We start from the raw sequence: 20,503 nt of genomic DNA on the forward strand, positions 1-20,503 counted from the left end.
ACTATTAATATCAGTAAAAAGTCAGGACTCTTGCTGACAGATGGGGCAGTCAATTTTATTTTTTTGTTAGGAGTTAGCTGAGCAGTTAAACCTAGCACAGAAAGAGAGTTATGTGATCGTTCACCCCCTGTTCTTTATAGGGTTCCTGATGCGATAGCCATTAGTTATAATTCTAAATGGCCACACATGACATCATACAAACAATGTATATCAAACATCTTGCTTTTACTGCTAAAAATCTATTAATCTTTTAGCTGTTCAGTTGACAATATGTGATCGGCAAGTCCTGCTACATCACAGTAGTTTTAGAACTACCTAATCATTTTCCTCAGCTAAGATTGCTGTGATTTCAGGCCAGTGATTTCAGGCCAGTTTGAGTGCCTGCAATCACAGAAGGACTTGTTGAAAGTGATGCAGTCTTTTATTTCTGTTTGTCATCCCTCAGCCAGGAAATAATACAGGAGGTTTCAGATTACAGACTGAGAGAATCCAAGGGCCAGCATTATAGATTTCAAAAGATCCTGGACATCTTTCATTTTTATACATTTGTTAATTCCTTATCTCCCCTATCTACTTGATTTTAACATATTTGTTTCCATCTTTATTTTGTTTACTTGATCTGTGGATTAAGCAAGGAGGCATTTATCTTTTTCCCCCTTTTGCATTTATTTTTAATTAGAGACAGATGCATTCATATAGACAAATGGACAATTTAAGGTAATATGGTGTAGCTAATTTGATACCAGAAGCATACTAGTTGAGATATAGTGAAGAGAGGCATAAATAGTGCTGTTCCTTAGATTAGGATTTAAAATGGAGATATAAGTAATAGCTCTTTATTCATCATAAAATTTCAAAATGGCTCAGAAGTGTATCACTATTGCAGCTGTTGCAGACCTTGTAATGGCATTAAGCCTCTGACTCTGAGTGACTTTTTTTTATTATTATTATTATTTTGCCAGAAGATTCTGGCAGCCACTACAGTTCTAGTAATAACCTGAATAAGAAAACAGTTGATGATGATGCATAGGTAATAAAGATGCTTGAGGCTTGACCCAAGGCTGATATGGGAAACAAAGTTTTAATTATTTTTTAAATGGGCCCTCACAAATAACTCCCTCCGGTAGAACACCACGAAATAATGTGCACATTGCAGGTCTTATCCCACATAGTGTTTTCACATGTTCTAAACTGATTTTTTTCCCCCTCATTTGGCGAAACCCATGTACTTTATGAATTGATCAGTTTCTGTAGCAGCGCTGGGACAATTTGAGACAATAATATAGGGCATAATGTGCATCCCTACTAGCCTCTATGAACTAAGATAACTTTGGGACCTGACACTGCTCACAGGAAAGGTAAAAGTTTTCAGTATTTCATCCAGTTAATGCCAGATGTGCTTTATTCTGTAATATATAGTGGTGGGTATGCAATTTTTCAGAGATTATAGTGATGATTCTCAGGCTCTCTGCAGGAGCCGCCCAGTCTGTGACCAGCTTTTATTGATCCCTTGTCTGAAAATGTGAACAGTTGTATGCTCCTGACTTGACTGACTAGAGAAATCTTTTAGATGAATCTCTCATATTTGTCAAGGGGCAAAATATTTTGAAGCATTGTACTCCCAGGAAGCATCTCCAAGTATGGATCAAGCTTTACCAACTGCATGAGAATTTAAACAGATTCATATTTGCTTCAGAAGATATGCTTGATGTTTCCCTTTCTTTCTTTTCCCCTCTGCTCCCAAGCTCTCCATCTCTCCCTTTCTAAAGAAATTTTTAAAAATTCTGGAACAATATTTCTTTGCAGCTGAGTTCTGAGTACCCTTTATAAATGGGCAGTTTTTATAAAGGTTTAGGAGGATGTATTGTTTTGATACAATGGAATGTGGTACTATCTGACCTAAAAGGAATAAACCAAACCAAATTGCAAACAAGTAAAAGTCTGTGTAGAATAGACCAATGTTTTGTGTTGTAAATAACTATTGGTAATTGATTAAACTGGATTGATGTGAAAATACATGTTGTTGTCACTATTCACAACAAGTTTACTGCTGCCATTAAAGAAAGTACATAGAGGCAGGTCCTTGGGTCATGTAAATTGTAATAGCTCCATTGAAGTTAATAGAATTATGACAGTTTACACTCTGCTGAGGATCTGCCACATAAACTGTATATATATCCTTTTTTAAATGTCAGGGTGCCGTGTGGACACTGGTGGACGCTTTATAGAATTCTTGTTTTAAAATATCTATACCCAGATGCCAAGAAATCACAATGCTCATCTTAATTGCACTAATAACATTAGTATACTTTAAATCTATTTTTATTTGAAATATCAGCAACAATTAAGTAATATGTATCTTCCTTAATCAAACATAAATGATCTTAAACATATATCTACTTGCTTATAATTCTTGATTGCTATTACATAGTCATGGCATCACTCCTAACTACATGATGTAAGGTTAATCATGGCTCTTGCATCCTATTAATTCATCATATTAAGGTATGTGGTTTGCTGTTACTGCTCCTCATTTGAGAGCAGGACAGGTAATAAAATGAAGACATCATACATATTACATGTAGCACATTAAACAGTGAAGTGAGTTGTAAGAACAGATCATATTATGAAGCTTTTTATGTGCTTTATAGAATAGTCGGGTTTGGATAAAAAAAACCCCTACCAAGAAGTATGTCATGGAGTTGGTGATGTATGTAGGATGCTTTTGTTATATTCCAAAACATAGCAACCAGAAAGCTGTTATCCTTTTTATGCATTAAGACAGATGCCATTTCTAGGATCGTATTTAATAGTGTGACCTGGTCTGCAGTTGAAAGAGTGGAAAATGTGGCACAGCTTACTGAGGCATTTAATAAAACTTCACCCTCTACTAAAAGACAAGTTTAACTCCCACACAATGATGCGTCTGTTACAAGAGAGGCACATGTAAAGGACTCTTGGTGCTCTTGTTAGCAATATTCTTAGAGACCAGGTTTCTACATAAGTGTGAGGAAAGTTACCACCTTCCATAAAAGGGGAAAAAAGTCTTCAGCAAAAAGGTGCCTGATTTTCAGAAGTGCTGAGCACTGAGATATCCCACTGAAGTCAAAGGCAGCTGAGCACCTTTGCAATATGCAGTATACACAAAGGGAGAGGCCAGCTGGATTGCAAACCTGGAAGCTGAGAGTTTATTTTTGGTATCTTGCTTTAATTCATGGAGTGAGGAAAGAGAAAGCAATGCTGTGTGCAATTAAGCATTAATCCATGTGGAAGGGGACTGCTAGCAAGGGTCAGAGAATGATGTAGGAGAGAGAGAGGTGGGCTATTTTTCCCTAGTTTACAACATCCAGGAGGGACAAATCTTTCTGCATACACTCATTCTTGAGTAGAGCTTCATGTCTGACACCTCTGTGACGTGTTGTGACCAAAGCATACTCAAACGTGTTTGATTTCTTCTATTTATTTATTTTTTTAAAAAATTTACACAGATTCTGGGCAAAATAAATGAGTGTCTATATCATGGATATACTTTTTAACCACTTAGCTCAAAGGTAGTATGTCATTACTACTGCAAAACTTAGATTGTCTGAACCATGTTTATCAGAAAAACCCCTGATAGAAAATCCAACTTTCAAAGTGCATCATTTATGTTAAAAATTCTCTATCTTAACTGCATCCCTATTTATCTATATTACTTTCTTGTCGTCCATTTCATTTAGATAATTAGGGTTTCACTTTAGTAAAACTTTATGCTACTAGCATTTCATTATGGCAGACAAGGTGAGATGTAGAAAAACAAGAGAGAATTCAAAGAAGACAAAGTTATACAAGGATTAGAGGAGAATTAGTAGGAGAGACTGAGAAGACTAATGATTATGGTGTAGAAAAAAGAGAAGTCTCTGAGGAGGTGATCATAGTCTTTAATACCCTCAAGGAAACAATATAAATTAAAGAAAATAATAATTCACAACTCTCAGAAACTGATAGTGCAAGGAGCAATAGCCTGAAGGTAAGGAAGGGAAAGTTTAGATTTTAGAAATTTTTAAAAGAAAGAGCAATTTGGCCATGCTATAGATTGCTAGAAAATGTGGTAGAGACATCATTCAAGAAGTAGTTAAATGAGATATTAGTGGGAGTAAAATAGTGAATGAGTGGGTCTGCCAAATGCAGACTCAAACTGCATGATCTTAGTGGTTTTAAGAATCCATTAAAGTTTTGTTGCTCATAATCCACATGGATTTGGGGAAAGCATTTTAATACTCTAAAACCGTTCTGTGGGGGAGGAGGCTTTAAAATTATTCTTGTTCCAGAATCTACTGATATGCTGCTGGTTTGTCTTCCCAAAGGAAATGGAGGGTACCACTTATAAAACTGTAAGCAAATGAAAGCAGAAAATGCTGTATCCATGACCTTCCATGGTGGGTGTGCAGATTTACAGGTGTGGCAGTGAGAACTCCCTCATAAATAGTCAATATTCTACCATAGCAAATTTATGAGAGAAACGTAGGAAAAAGTGACTGGGTTTTATGGTGTTCAGTGAGATATTCCTTCCTTCAAGAAGGATTTTGGGGAAAGGTTAGGTTGTGCATCCCCTGAATTTGCGATCTTGTATAATTATTGAAAACGCATTCGTGTGCAAGGTTATTGTTGTTTCCTGCTGTTTTATAATTTATTTATGACATAGTGTTGGTTTTAGCAACAAAATGCAATTTGATTTGCTGTGATATTTTTGCAGGCTTAAAAGTCAAAATGTATAATATAGATAATAACATTGCTGGCACTTTTTGGAAGGTCTGTCAGTTGATTTCAGCAATACATAGTTTTAAATGATGTTGAAGAGAATTGTATGAGTTTTATATTGACCTAAATTAATTAAATTTAATGCGGCATGCATTTTGTTACTGTTTTGGGTATAATTTAGTCAAGACACCATATAACCTTGGTACTAATAAAAAAAAGAACTCAGTATGCCAAGAAAATATAATATGTAGTTTACCTAGTGTTTGTTATGGCAAAGGGAACATACAGTCATTGATAGTTGAACCATCTAGCTCTGTAATCATAAAATTCTTGATGAACAGGGGGTTAAATACCCATAACAAAGTAGAGGTTAATTAATCTTGTGTTTGGAGGATATGTTTCTGTTTATTCATAAACAAGTAGTTTTATATTATTGGTTATAAAAGGCTTTGGAATTTTAACAAGCCACGATACAATTAGAGTCAGTCCAGATTATAGACAGCTCCACTTAATAAATACTAGGAAACTAGCAGCAATAAAATACATGCAAACGTGTAAATGGTTTTAAGCTAGCAAAAGGGATGTAGTATAATAGCTGTGGTAGGTACTAAAGGAAGTTGTCATTTTTTATTGTTATCTCTTTAGCTTATCTCCCCTTTCCCGTGTAAACTGTTCAGTGTTAATTTTAGTGATACAGTGTTACTCAAGTTAAACTACCCTGTACACATAGTTTTACAGTGTGAATTTCCATGTACTTTGTGGAATTAAGGAATGTCCATTAGGAATGTTTTTCCCAACTTGATGATGCGTTATTGTTAAACCAGTTCTATTTCTAGTTTGGGCTATCTAGTAACAAATCTGCTGTGATAGGCAATACAAAGATGGTATAAATGAGAGTATGATGATTATAAATATATATCATAGTTTGAATGAGCACACAATGGAGCTTTTATAAAAGTAAGTGTTGTGTTGTGAAAATATGAGTTAGTGAAGGTTTATCAAAAGTGGGAAGAATACCTATCCAGCCTCCTAAGAAAATTCTGTTTTGTTTGCTGTTTTGCTTTATGTTGTCGCATGTCATGCATGAATGAAAATGCTGCATTCTCCAGGGAGCAGTAAAGTCTCTGTGTGGGTTGTTTATTTCCTTAATCCCTCTTCTTTGTGACTCCTGATGTCAGATATAAAATGGAAAGCCTGTAAATATAGTGATTATCATACTGATTATCACCTGCATGAGGGAACGCCCTGACTGGCTATCATAACCCTAGCAGACTCCACATGTTACAGCAACTCTAAGGTTAGATTTTAACCTGACTACTTTATTCGTCATGTGAAGCTCAGTATGAGGCACCCTGAGGCAGCATAGATGGGGACTGCTTGTTTCCTCTTTCACTCTTATTGTGAATAGAAACTAAAGATTGTCCAGCTATACTGAAAGAACAAGAGACACTTGATATGGCTGCAACTTTATTGTTAGATGTCTGGGACTACAGTTACAGTGCAGGTAACTCCATGGCCATTTCAATAGCTACGAGGGCTTACGCCAACCCCCATCTTTTTCCACCTGGGTCCCCCAGCCAACAAATTGCTGGGGCCTTACCTTCCCACTACCTCAAACGAGGGTTAAGGTGAACTATAAGGAAAGGGCTCCCTGCCGTGCAATCACAGGAGCCCCGAACCTCCCCCCCATTCCGCTCTTTTAACAAACACCTCCTTTCTAAGTCCTTTACCAAGCCATTTCTCTGGTAACTGTAGCCCTTCCCTATGGTGTACCTGCACGGGACACCCATCCCAAACTTACAGAATGAGCTGCGACATCATAGCCTAGCTCCCTTCCCTACTCACTGTAACAAAGCCCCCCAGGAAGGCGAAAAAACCCACTCCACCGAGGCCAGTCTGGTGGTGAGGAAAAAATTCCTTCCCAGCCCTGCTAGAAAGGAGAAACTAGTGTGATGCTCACAGCAAGTCCTGACCAAACCTGATATTTTGTCAAGGGGAGGGAGTGTGGGTGCTGCTCTGCCTGGTCTGGAGAAAAGGGGCTTCTCCCACTGAGCTTGCCCCTTTTCAACTCCCCAGCCCTTTCAGTCCCTAGGGGTGAGTCAGTGTCACCTCACTGACCCACTCCCACTTTTGCAGCAGCTTCTGAGCCTTCTCCCACCCTCCACTCCTAAAGCACTATTCCTCTTCCCCCGGAAAGCCAGACAATGCCTCTTCCTCTCCCCCCATTAAGGTATGGGAGTTTTGTTTGGTTAATTTACTTTGAACTATCCCTAAAACTAATATTATTCACTCTTCTGCAAACCCAATCTGCAACTCTTCAGTATTGTGTTTTGAGCTTTACTATTTTCTGTATTATGAGGTCTTTAAGGTTATTTTTAAATGGGTGTGATCTTTCATAGGGAGTTGCATGTGTTGAGCATATTTCAGGATCAAGCCCATAAGACAACTTGTTTTGATGGTTTTGTTGATTGGGGGCTAGTTGGTCAAGGGAGAGACGAACACTGCTGTTGCTCTGTGGTGCTTTCAAACATCTTTAGATCGAAGGTTCATTATAGACAAATCTGTGGTTGTATAAACTAGCTACCATCACTTATGTAGTTGTAGGGATAGCAGACCAGCATAAAAGATGAGGCTATAAGAGGGGAAAATGGGAAGATAAGATATGTTTAAAGTGTTGTTCAAGTATTTACACATTTTTGTGCATGGGCCAGGGCTTTCAAACTGCATGTGTTATATGAGAATGCCCAATTCCAGAAAATTAAGATGCATTTCCTTAGTCTCTCTCCCATATAAGGAAATAAAAATACTGTTAACTGCAATAGTTTGCACTTCACAGATGTAAGAGTGTACTGGTATCAACTTTCCTGTTCAAACAATAGTTTAACACAGATGTTAATGTCTTGTTGCTCTGGGGCCTTCTTTAAGGCCCCTTGGGATAGATCAGTATAACTTCCTATTTCAATTTTATAACTAAAAACCAAGGTTAAAAATGTAATCTGGCTACAATACATGGTTTTTAGTTCATTTTCAGATTCTCTGTGAAACTTATCATCCCTCTTATTTTTCTCATTGTTGCTTTTTCTAAGTCCCATCTAAGCCTTTCCTGATTGTATTGCAATTCCTTGTACGTGCATCACTTTATAGTAGAAGCTTGCAGACTCCTTTTTTAATATGAGTATAGGCTTTGTTAATGACATGCTGGTTTAGGAAACACTGCATGATATCTTTGAACCCTACACTCTTCCTTGAGAGCCGATGAAGTGAGCTGTAGCTCACGAAAGCTTATGTTCTAATAAATTTGTTAGTCTCTAAGGTGCCACAAGTACTCCTTTTCTTTTTGGCTAGCAAATGTCATTGACTATGTGATGTACAAGAAGGAATTCTATTGTAAGTAAATTGTCAAAGTGGCTAACCTTGCCTGCACCCAATTGTCAGGACCATGATTCAATTTTTCTGTCAACATCAGCTAAAACTAACCTGGGCAGCCTTATATTTCTGCAGTGAGCAGCCTGAGGAGTTGTGCTTTTCAGCTTATCACATTTTATTAACCGGACCTTACTGCTGTAATCAATTGCATCCACTTCAAGTTCTTAAATTGTCAAAAAATTGGCAGGTTATATAGATTCAAAATGTGTATTTTTCCTTCCCCAGTGTACTGCTTAAAAATGAAGCTGTCCTAGAGATACTGATAGTATGTCTAAGCACACTGCCTTAAATGGTTTGGTATGGTAGTTTTAATTTAGTTGGATCATCTTGCTATTACAGCTCAAGACCCATCCATCTATTAATATCACTTGGCAAAGTTAATTTGGAAGAAGGCAAGTTAAGGTATAAAGACGCTTGCCAATTGTCTGCAATATTTGCTTATGCTAAGTTGGAAAGTGGATAGGAAAATAACATTGCTATCGTCCTCTATGTCTCTACTTTCATTGAAAAACAAAAGATATGACTGGAGCAATTAACATAGGTGAGAAACAAGGACATTGTGGTTCCCTGATGTTTCTTCTGCTCTTTGAGGAAAGGAACATAGTTACAGTGCCTGATGCTGTGATTAAGACATCAGAGTATTTAGAAATGCTCATGCGATTCTGCCACAAAGGTTTGATCTCATTTTGTTTAAATAATATCTAATTCTATCTTTTTAATTCACAGTAGATGACAAATGATTTTTAAAAGGCTTAATGACCTATATATCCTGAAGTCTAATAGACAAATAGGAATATGATGCTTTTTAATTAAGAATCTATCTTAAGGCCATATGCCTGAGTTGGTTGTTAAAGTTACTATAACCAGAAGTGAATTTGCCTACTTGAAGAAAAACATACATTGCACCTTCATTGTAACTTGTGAAGTCCGTTGATAATACCCTGCTGTCTTGCTGGGGATGGGATGGGGGAGCCCTTTAGTGCAAGTATCAAAATTGAGCAACTGTATAAGGATATATTGAGATAATTGTGTAAAAGGGAAGACAGCCTGAATGAGTTTCAAAATGTATTATTTCTTCATTAGCTAGCACTTTATAATTAACTGTTCTTTATTTTTATTATTTCAGGAAGCTGCCTCTTTAGCCAGAGAGCAAGGCTTTGAGGTGAGTTAACCCACAATTGCACTCTAAACAGATCCTAAAGGTTTTTTTCTTGCTGATAATGAAGTTCTTTTGGACAGTGATTGATGTGCTATTATACTCTCCAAGCCTCGCAGTGGTTGCCATGGAAACTTGGCAGTCGTCATGGTTTCTTTGTTCTGCCAGCTCAGTGTTATGACGCACTCTGCTAGGTCTGCACCCAACATCGCCTACAGATGTTATTTATTGAATTTTGAAAAGCCTCTTGGGAAGCCGAGAGGTTGGGCACGGTTTCAAGCTGCCTCTGTAGATATGGGACCTGTCAGTTTGTTCAGTTAAAAAGCTACCTCATTAGCTGCATTACACTCCATAAGGATTCGCTGCTAAAGCAGTGGTGAAGCAAGACTAAATAGTGAATATAACACCGTTTTAAATAACTTAAACCCTGCCACATGCGGATTATCATTATGCAAATGAATTTTAGAAAGGTTGTAAATAAAATGGTTAAGAACTGATTAATGTGAACCCTGCTTCTACAAACAGCCTCTTTTGGAAGGGTGGTGTAAGTTTTTGTTTTCACACGCACACAAGTTGGTGTTTTCCATCTGTGTTCTCCAAAATGTACAACCTTCACTTAACACTCACTTTCTTGAAGTAAACAATGTTGATTTTACAGTGATTTTTTCAGAGCTTTTGATGTCAACTTTATCATCTTGATGTATTTATTTGAATGACTAAGCTTTTTTATAGTTTCTCACTGGCTAATTTCACATACAATAATTTGATCAGGAGCGTTATCAGAGATAGGACTATAGTGCCATCTCCAAATGTGCAGTTCTTAAACACTATAATTATTGTGACGACAACTGTACTAATTTTACTGATAGTTAAGTGATCCTACTGAAATGTAAATTGCAGCACAGAGCATATGTAAATCCCTTTCAGCACTTTTAAATGGGAATCAGACCAACTCAAAGTTATATGTTCTTAGTACAAATGTAAGATAGAGCTTTGACTCTTCAGTTCCCATTGGCATTAATAAGAGCAGCACAGTTAGGACCCTATAGGTTAATTTGAGAAATGCGACTTTTGTGTGGATCTGATTGTGTACAAAAGAAGAGGGAAATATAAATATCTTTTGTTCCTCGATTTAGATTTCTTTAGGATCATTCACTAGCAGGTATATTAATGTTTTGGATATTAAAACTGTGGGCTGTCCCATTTCAATATGAGTGTCATAAATTCTTGCAGTTGCTTTGTAGAAATCTAGACATTTTATCACTGTCAGGTTTCATTTGTATAATCTGTATTGTTAGCATCAAAATACATTTTCCATTTATTCTGTCAATTAAATGAATTTTGCAGATCCTTCCAACTATCACATGTAGTGTAAAAAATTATTGGGACCCAGTAGTAGCTAGACAATTAAAAAAAAAAAAAGAGAGAGAAAGTAGTGTATTAAGCCTACCCATTATATATTTTTATTGCCACCTTGAGCTAAAGATTTTGAATGCGCCTTGTTTAAATTCAATTCTAGTGACAAACCACTTTTGCTGGTGTCCACTAACCACCATCATATTAACCTTTCCATTAGCGTTTGCTTAGAGATTCTAGCATAGTTTTTTCTGAACATCCTAAATCTGCCACATTTGATTAGAGCACATCGGTAAAGTGCACAATGATTATGATCTTATCTCTTATTGGCCCCATGCTTGGCAGTAACTATCATGTCAAGTTTGCTGACAGTTGTATATAAAATTTGATACGTGTCCGCTCTATTGTTTTCTCTTCTGGTTTGAAAAAAAATTTCCAGCACCAAAAAGGGACATGAAGAGAAGGTAGAATAACCTCCGTTAGATGTTTCATAAATAATAAAACATAATGCCTATGTGAAACTCAAACTGGAAAAAGCTGAGCCAAGCCACTGCTATTTGAGAATGTTTTCAGAGCTTGCTTTGGACAGCACAGAATAATTTGGAAATGCCTGTTGGAGAGTTTTGTACTTCTGTGAATAAAGCACAGTGTAAACTAACCAGACTTAAAAACCAGTGTAATATAAAAAGAAATGGCTAGACTAGCTGTTTGTAAGCATACCAGAACATGTGGAGAAATAACCATTGTTTAGGCATGAGGAAAGGTCAGTCCTGAGTCAACTATTACACATGACAGTCTATTTTTTTGTTTGTTTGTTTCTTTGTAAATTTTGCATGATTTTTTTAAAGAACTAAATCTCTAAAATGGTTACACTGATTTGCAGTGAGAAGAAACAGCTTGAAGAGTACTTGAGAGCAAGATAAGAACTGGAGTTGGGCAGAGCAAAAAACAGAATATTTTTTCAAGTAGATAATGGATTATTCGAATCATAGAAATGTAGGGCTGAATGGGACCTCAAGAAGGCATCAGGTCCAGCCCCCCTGTGCTGTGGCAGGACCAAGTAAATCTAGACCATCCCTGACGTGTTTGTCCAAACAGTTTTTAAAACCTTCTGTGATGGGGTTTCCTCAGTCTCCCTTGGAAGCCTGTTTCAGAGCTTAACTACCTTTGTAGTTAGAAAGCTTTTCCTAATATCCAACCTAATCTCCCTTGCTGCAGATGAAGCCCATTACTTCTTGTCCTACCTTCAGTGGACATGGAGAACAATTGATCACGTTATTCTTTATAGTAGCTCTCAACATATTGGAAGACTGTTATCAGGTCCTCCCTCAGTCTTCTTTTCTTAAGACTAAACATGCCCCATTTTTTAAACCCTTCCTCATAGTCAAGTTTTCTAAACTTTTTGTTATTTTTGTTGCTCTCCTCTGGATTCTCTCCAATTTGTCCACATCCTTCCTAAAGTGTGGCACCCAGAGTGGGATACAGTACTCCAAGCTGAGGCTTCACCAGTGCCAAGTAGAGTGGGACAGTTGCTTCCTGTGTCTTATATACAACACTCCTGTTAAAACCCCCCCGCCCCCAGAATATTAGCCTTTTTCACAACTGCAACAGATTTTTGACTCAGTTTGCGATCCATTTGTAACCCCTAGATCCTTTTCAGCAGTTCTACCCTTTAGCTCGTTATTCTGTATTTTGTAGTTGTGCATTTGATTTTTCCTTCCTAGGTGAAGTACTTTGCGCTTCTCTTCTCTGAATTTCATCTTGTTGATTTCAGACCAGTTTTTCAATTTGCCAACGTTATTTTGAATTATAATCCTGTCCTTCAAAGTGCTTGCAACCCCTCCCAGCTTGGTGTCCTCTGCAAATTTTATAAGCATGCTCTCTACTCTATTATCCAAGTCATTAATGAAAATATTGAATAGCACCATCTAAGCCTGACCCCCTGAGGGGCCCCTCAAGATTCACCCTGCCAGTCTGACAGCTAACCACTGATAAATACTCTGGTCTTTCAACCAATTGTGCACCCATCTTATAATAATTTCTTCTAGACCACATTTCCTTAGTTTGCTTATGAGAATGTCATGTGGGACTCAGTCAAAAGCCTTACTAAAATCAAGATATATCACATCTACTGCTTCCCTCTTATCCACTAGGCCAGTAACTCTGTCAAAAAAGAAAACTAGGTTATTTTGGCATAATCTGTTTTTGAGAAATCCATGCTGGCTATTCCTTATAAACCTACTATCCTCCAGGTGCTTACAAGCTGATTGTTTAATAATTTGTGCCAGTATCTTTTCCAGTAGGCTGGTCTATAGTTCCCTGGGTCCTCTTTGTTCTACTTTTTAAAGATAGGTACTATGTTTGCTCTTCTCCAGTCTTCTGGGACCTCACCCATCCTCCAAGAGAAAGATAGTTGCTAATAGTTCTGAGATTGTTTCAGCTAGTTCCTTATGTACCTTCTGATTAATTTCATCAGGAACTGCCAACTTGAATACATCTAACTTATCTAAATATTATTTAACCTGTTCTTTCCCTTTTTTGGCTTGCATTCTTTCCCCCTTGTTGTTAATATTAATTAACCTTTTTAGTGAAGACTGAAGCAAAATATGCACTAAGTACTGCAGCTTTCTTGATGTCATCAGTTCTTAGCATTCTTTCCCCACTAAGTAGAGGACCTACCCTGTGCTTTGTTTTTCTCTTGCTCCTAATGTATTTAAAAACCTCTTCTTACTGCCTTTTATGTCCCTTGCTAGATGTAACTCATTTTGTGCCTTAGCCTTTTTGATTTTGTTCCCACATATGGTTGAGTATTTGATTTAAATGACAGTCCTGCTAAGAACTTAAAATTAAGATACTTTATCTAAAAGTTTCACAAGCATGATTTCGCATTGGAAATTAGTTGTAACTAGAGTTTTTCATATCTACTGCATTTCTAGCTGCAAATTATTAAAGTGGCTTTATACTTTTAGGACTTGTATTAGACAAAATGCTTCTAGCAATATATATTCAATTCCATATGTCTGTAAAGATTTTAAAGGACCAGGTTTAAAGAAAGAGAAAACATAATTTAGTCATTTTCAATAAAGTTATACTTTTACATGGAAATATCTTGTTTCTTTGTGCCAGAGATAGGGGAAGATCTTTAGCTGTATAAAAAAATCACAAAAATGCTGCTAAAAAAGATCACATTTGAAGGACTCTTTGGGTGTACTCCAGCTCCAGTTTATTGAGTTAGATGGTCTTCTGTCTCACTTGAAGGAAATATCAGTGAGTTTTCATCCAGCACTGCATTCTAAGGCCACCATTTCCTGCCTTTATCTCCTGCCCCACATTCAGCTATATTAATTGTAGGTGAAACTTAACCTCTAATGTATGGCTTCCTCCAGTGGCACATCAATACCTGCTTACTGCATGATTTTTTTGCTGAGTGCGCTGCTAAATGAGTAGTGTGTGCTCCCTCTGAAGTCAATGCTTCATCCCAAGCAATGCATTACAAGGTCTGTGTAGCCACAACTACTTGTTCCAAGCTTACTCTCAGGCCTGGTTCTACCATGAAGTAGTATAAGGTACTGCTGCTAAGAAACCTGCCTTGCAATAGATCTGTTTTCAAGTAAGTTAAATGGAGAATTAGAATGTGTTACACCAGGCTTTGTGGGTTCGTCCTGTATAATGGCTGATAGCTTTCTGCTAATTTTATCTAGGGATTTAGGAAGTACCATTTTACCTTCATAGAAAATTTAGGGCTCAATTCTAATCTTAGTGTTTTTTGTGAAAAGCATATATAGTAAAATGGGATAATATGTGTGTAATAGGGCAGCCACCTCCTGAGCTCCCCCTCGTGACCTGAGGTCACTTTGCAGGACTCTTCCTCTGTTTCATCTGTTTGGGGTCAATGAATAATTCCACACAGTCTGTCTCATACAGAAACAGCCCTTCATTATCACAAAGTTCCAAAAAAACAAATACCCAAACTCTTCTACCCATCCTAAACTGGGCACAGTCCTTCTATCCTGGGAGACTCCCTTTCTGCTCTCTGAGCATGTGGAGAAGATGCAGAACATGGCCTGCTTTCTTTGCTTGCTGAAATGGAAAACAAAGAGAGCCACAACTTCCTTCCCTGCGGACCACAGCACGCGGCTCTCTCCCCCTGCAGCCCTGGTCTGCAGTTGCCCCAGTGACTGATCACAAGCCTCTGTTTTCTTCCCCAGAGTCCTGATTTAGTCATGACTTGCTTCAGTCTTTCTATTTGATTAATCAAATTAGCTATGTCACAGGTGGGCTGGGCCATTTATAAGAGCCATCCCCCCTATGACTGTGTGTATTGGGGCTACTAGCGCCTCCACACAAAACTGTTGGTCTCCCAGAATACTGCAGACCTCCAAAAAAATCCCAAACCATTACTTTAGATGTATTGGACCAGATTCAGCCTTGATGTTTATGGGCACAACTCCACTAATTTCAAGGATTTAAGCCTGTTTAAGACAGGTCTGTAGTGCCATTATATTTAATGTACATATATTCAGAGATAAAGAATTGGAGGCTTTGTTTGACCAACTGTGGGAGGTTTCAACTCTATGTATCTGTTATTCAGCATACATGACATATGTTTCTGAAGTGCAATATGTTCTACTTGATAGAGTAAATGCAGCCTGTGATCCTCCTCAGATGCCTTATTCAATAGGAAGCTGCCTGCCCCTGTGTGATTTTTATATCTCCCTAGCAAATCCAAATGTAAAATCCAGCATTTTGAGGCATCCTGTGCATTTATGACACTCTTTTAGATACTTTGGGACCATAAAGCAATGATATGTTTGCACTCACCCATATATGTAAGGGAGTAAGGGATTCAGAACGGTGCCCTGGATAAGAATTCAAATATAATCCAATGCAAGTTACCAATAAAAGTAGGAAATAATCTTTGCTACAGGTATTTCAAAATAATATGTATGGAATAATTTTGCTGAATAGAAATTACTTATTCAAACTGGAGGGAAGGTAGCATCTTACAGGGACTTGAAAGACATGCCACAGCTGAAGCCCTTACTTGTCATGTGTCTTTCACTTCACTGAACCATGTGACACAAAACACCACAACCGCACTTCAGAATATAGCAATGCGTAATGGTCAGACTAAGCTAGACTGTGGAGAGGTGAAGGACTTTCCCACATTAAGATTATAACCATCTTCTGTTATAAGGCCCCATTTTAGTTCCCTTGTCATTCCCAATGACTTTGGTATGGAAGATTAGTTTGGCCTGAAAATTAACTGATTTATTCACAAGGTAAAAGATAATGTCCAATTTTATTCAAAGGTTGCAGGAACAGTTAAGGACACTAAATTACCCTGGTTTGAAATTCTGACTTTTGTACATTTTTTTTTGTTTCTGTGTAACTCAAAGACAGCTTATTACTCCTATTTCCCCATATAGTTAGATCTACTTGAAAACTTGTGCTTTATCTTACTGTCTTTCATTTCCTCCTTTACCTTCATCCTCAATTAATCTTTTTTCCCCTTGGGTCTTTCCTCTCTGATTTCAAGGACACCCTTGTAATCCCTCACCTGAAGAAATTCTCTCTTGATCGCACCATTTTCTCAAACTATAGGCCATCATTCTCGTTTCCTTTGACTCTGAAGTCTGAGCAAGTTAGTTTACTCCAAATGTCTTCAGATTCTGATTCCTTCATTCTCTTTACTATGAGCTCTCTAACGATTATCACTAGGGACCACCTCCTAGTTAAATCTAATAGTCTCTTTTCTAGCCTTATTTTCCTTGAGCTCTCTGATGCTTTAGTCTCTCCTCCTTCATGGCTCTCTTCATGGCCTCTAAAGGTTCAGGATTTAGATTAAAACGTCTAGTAGCCTGGATACTTGTCTCAACCAATGTAGGCCTGCTATTCTCTAGCCCCACATCTCCTATCCACCACTTGCAGTTATCTTCTTAAGGAGAGGTACTATAGCATCTTTACAGAAGAAGAGAAGGCTCAGTTCCTTCTCTGGCATCTTCATGGTTCATCTCATCCTTCTTTTCCTGGAGAATAGTGCAATGTGGCCTTTCTGTCCTCCCCTCAACCAGGAGAGATGTGGGACTCCTCCCATTTGTCTTTCTGGTAGGGAAGGCTATCTTCCAATCTCTGTGTTCCCTTCTCCCAGCGTCCCTGTATGTCATCCTGCATCTCTCCTCCCATCTGGGGAGGCAACCACCACATCTTTTCTCTCTCTCCATATTTATCTTTTATACATTAAGAGGAGCTGGCACTATGCAGGCAGGGCAGAAGCAGCTACTGCTTGTCTGGTTGCCTTCTTACTGCCTCATATGCTTTCTGCCCTGGATCATTTTTTGGATACTCCAGCAGACAGCAGAGTAGCTATGGTAAGGAGTTTGGGGAGCAAAGGCAGCCAGAGACCACCCACCCACTCAGGATGGCATAGCCTACTAGTGAGAGGCCAGTTTTAAAAATTGTGTGACCTTCCTGTGACATTGGCAGGGACTGTAAACATCTGGAACTAAATTTCAAAAATGCAGGGTAGCCCTGACCAAAATAATGCAGTTGACAAGTATGTAGTAATAATTTCAGTTACGATCCTGGTCTCAATTATGCCCACTACAAACATCTAGGAAGTTAGTTCTGAATTAGAAAGCCAGGACAAGACACATGATAAAACCTGCATAAACTGAGACAATTACATGGTCACGTAGGCATGGCTTAGATACTTACTATAAATGGTGAAACAGAATGGAAACTACCTCTCCTGCTCTCCTCGCCCACCCCCGGTAAGAATAGCAAAATCTGGCCTAAAATTATGTAGGCTACCCAATACTAGAGAGGAGACTTGTCTTGTTTAGCCTAACAAGAAGGTTGACAGGAGAGGTGATTTCTCTCTATAAATAAATCAGGGATAAATACCAGGGAGGGAGAGGAGTTATTTAAGTTAAGCACCATTGTGGACACAAGAGCAAATGGATATAAATTGGCCATCAACAAGTTTAGGGTAGAAATTCGAAATTAGTTTCTAACCATCAGAAGAGTGAAGTTCTGGAACAGCCTTCCAAGGGAAGCAGGAGGGGCAAAATACCTAACTGGCTTCAAGACTGAGCTTGATAAGTTTATGGAGGGGGTGGTATGATGAGACAGCCTACAATGTCATGTAGCTGATCTGTGACTGCAAGCAGCAAATATTTCCAATGTCTGGTGATGGGACACTAGATGGGAAGGGCTCTAAGTTACTACCGAGAATTCTTTCCCAGGTGTTTGGCTACTGGGTCTTATCCAACTGCTCAGGGTCTAACTGATTGCCATATTTGGGGTCAGGAAGGAATTTTTCCCTGGGTCGGATTGGCATAAAATTAGTGTAAATGGTGGAGTCTCTGTAACTTGGGGTCTTTAAACCATGGTTTGAGGATGTCAGTAACTCAGTCAGAGGGTAGGGATCTGTTGCAGGAGTGGGTGGGTGAAGTTCTGTGGCTTGTGATGTGCAGAAAGTCAGACTAAATGGTCTTGATGATCCCTTCTGGCCTCAAAGTCTATGAGGATATGGACAACTTTGAGGGATCTAACAAAGCTAAGTGAAATTAAATTCATTTTTGACATACAAGATAATGAACAGAGGAAGGTATAATTTGAAATACTCGTATATTGCTGGATTCTAAATTAACTGTAACCACTCAAGTAAAAATCTTGAGGAGCCAATGTGGACAGCTCTATGAAAACCTCTGCTCAATATATAATGGTGGTTTAAAATAAATAAATAAAAGTTAGAATAAAGAACGGTGCAGAAAATCATACTGAAAATATTATAATGATATTACATTAACAAACAGTCCACCCTCGCCAAACTTGCTGTGTTCAGTTACAGTCACTTCCATATAAAGGCAGATAGGAAAGACTAAGACTGTTTAGCTTAGAGAGGATATAAATAGGTTTTGGCAGGATTCAATTTTTATTTTGTTATTTTAATGGCTAATATTGATTATTTTAAGCATTGTTTTATTTTTATCAATTAAAATTTTCACAGTTACTTGAAATTATGGGGTTTCAAGCATTTTTTTTTATTTTTATCAATTTAAATTTTAACAGTTGCTGAAAATTATTTCTGGGGATTGTCAAATAGTATATGTTGATAATAAAAAATTTAAAGCTTTATAAATGTTAAAACACAAATTGTCAACATCACATGTCAAAATATACAAAGTACATAAGAACGGCCATAAGGTCAAACCAGTGGTCCATCTAGCCCAGTGTCCTGGCTTCCGACAGTGGCTGGTGCCTGGTGATTCAGAGGAAATGAACAGAACAGGCAATCATGAAGTGATCCATCCCCTGTGGTCCACTCCCAGCTTCTGGTAGTCAGAGGCTAGGGACACCAAGAGCATGGTATTGCATCTTTGACCCTCTTGGCTAATATCCCATTGATAGATCTATCCTCCATTAATTTATCTAATTCTTTTCTACAGTCCGTTATACTTTTGGCCTTCAGAACATCCTCTGGCAATTAGTTCCACAGGTTGACTGTGCATTGTGTGAAGAAGTACTTCCTTTTGTTTGTTTTAAACCTGCTGCCTATTTATTTGTTGAGTGATCCCTGGTTCTTGAGTTATGTGAATGAGTAAATAACACTTCCTTATTCACTTTCTCCATACCATTCATGATTTTATAGTAAATATATTGCATAGTATAGTACATATCCTTAAATCAAACTCTAATAAGTTCTCAAGCAGCATTTTTCTTACTTTGACTACCTGTAAATTTCTATTATTATTAATGGCAATATCTTTTCATTGGTTTGTATGTATATAGTGAAATTGACATTTATCAATAGAAATTTAATCCTTGCACACCTAGATATAAATAAGAAGGGACATCGCAAATGGCACAGAGAAAGCAAGTTCATTTTGTTATTGACGCTCTTATAATTTAGATATAAAGGGATATTCTGTGAAATTGAAAGGCAGCATATTTTGTAACTGAAGAAAGGAAATACTTTTAACACATTAACTTGTGGAATTAATTGATGTAGAATATCTTTGAGACCAAAAGCTCAGTACTGTAGCATTAAAAAAAATGATTAGACCTTTATATGGATAATGAGAACATTTACATTAGATAAGATTTTTAAAAATAGGAATAGAAACTCTTGTGCTTCAGACCATAGCACAATCACCAACAGATGGGATTAGGAAGGATTCCTAAAGGCTGGTCATTCCATAAGTGTCAGTTACTGGGTGTCTTGCAGCTAAGTGAAGCATCTTATACTGGCCACTATCAGAGATAGGATACTGGAATGGATGGACCACTAGTCTGATTCAATTTGGCAATTTCTGTGTTCCTACATATATACAATATGGTGTGGAGATTTGTAGTCCCTTGGAAGTGTTCAGAGAAACAGCAAGGGCCTGATTTTCCTTGAATTACACTGGTGTAAATCAGCAGTAATTCCATTGAATCAGTGCTGTTACAGCAGCGTAAAACCTCTGTATATGGGAAGAGAATCAAGCCCTGCGATTTTCTGAGTTATTCTCTTTCTCATTTTATTTTTAATTTTATGGGGAATAAGGTTAGAATTTAGCCAAAGCATGGAAAATCAATAGAAATTGCCAATTAGGAAATGCTCTGTAATTCTTTCATTAGGTTCTGCATTGTAGCGATTGGTATAGCTCCAGTTTCACTTCCAAGATTATAGCCAATGGCCTCTTGATACTATATAAACCTTTAAGAGAATGAAGTATTCTTCCTCTTAAAAATCTTTCTCAACACACAATAAAGTCTATTTTATTATCTAGTCATAAGAGGATAAATCTTTGATCTGCTAATAAAGTCTTAATCTTT

General features: G+C 37.7%; 1 protein-coding gene across 7 annotated transcripts in view; it reads left to right on the top strand.

Moving 5' to 3' along the window:
• ADK (adenosine kinase) overlaps window positions 1-20,503 on the top strand; it is a 553,898-nt gene that overhangs the window by 465,481 nt on the left and 67,914 nt on the right. For all 7 annotated transcript variants that reach the window (XM_038408746.2, XM_038408753.2, XM_038408749.2 and 4 more), the window contains one exon: window positions 9,293-9,328. In XM_038408746.2, the coding sequence (XP_038264674.1) occupies window positions 9,293-9,328 (36 nt within the window). The remainder of the gene's footprint in view (window positions 1-9,292; window positions 9,329-20,503) is intronic.

This window comes from Dermochelys coriacea, chromosome 7 (assembly GCF_009764565.3).
Source record: "Dermochelys coriacea isolate rDerCor1 chromosome 7, rDerCor1.pri.v4, whole genome shotgun sequence".
Classification (NCBI taxonomy): Eukaryota; Metazoa; Chordata; order Testudines; family Dermochelyidae; genus Dermochelys; species Dermochelys coriacea.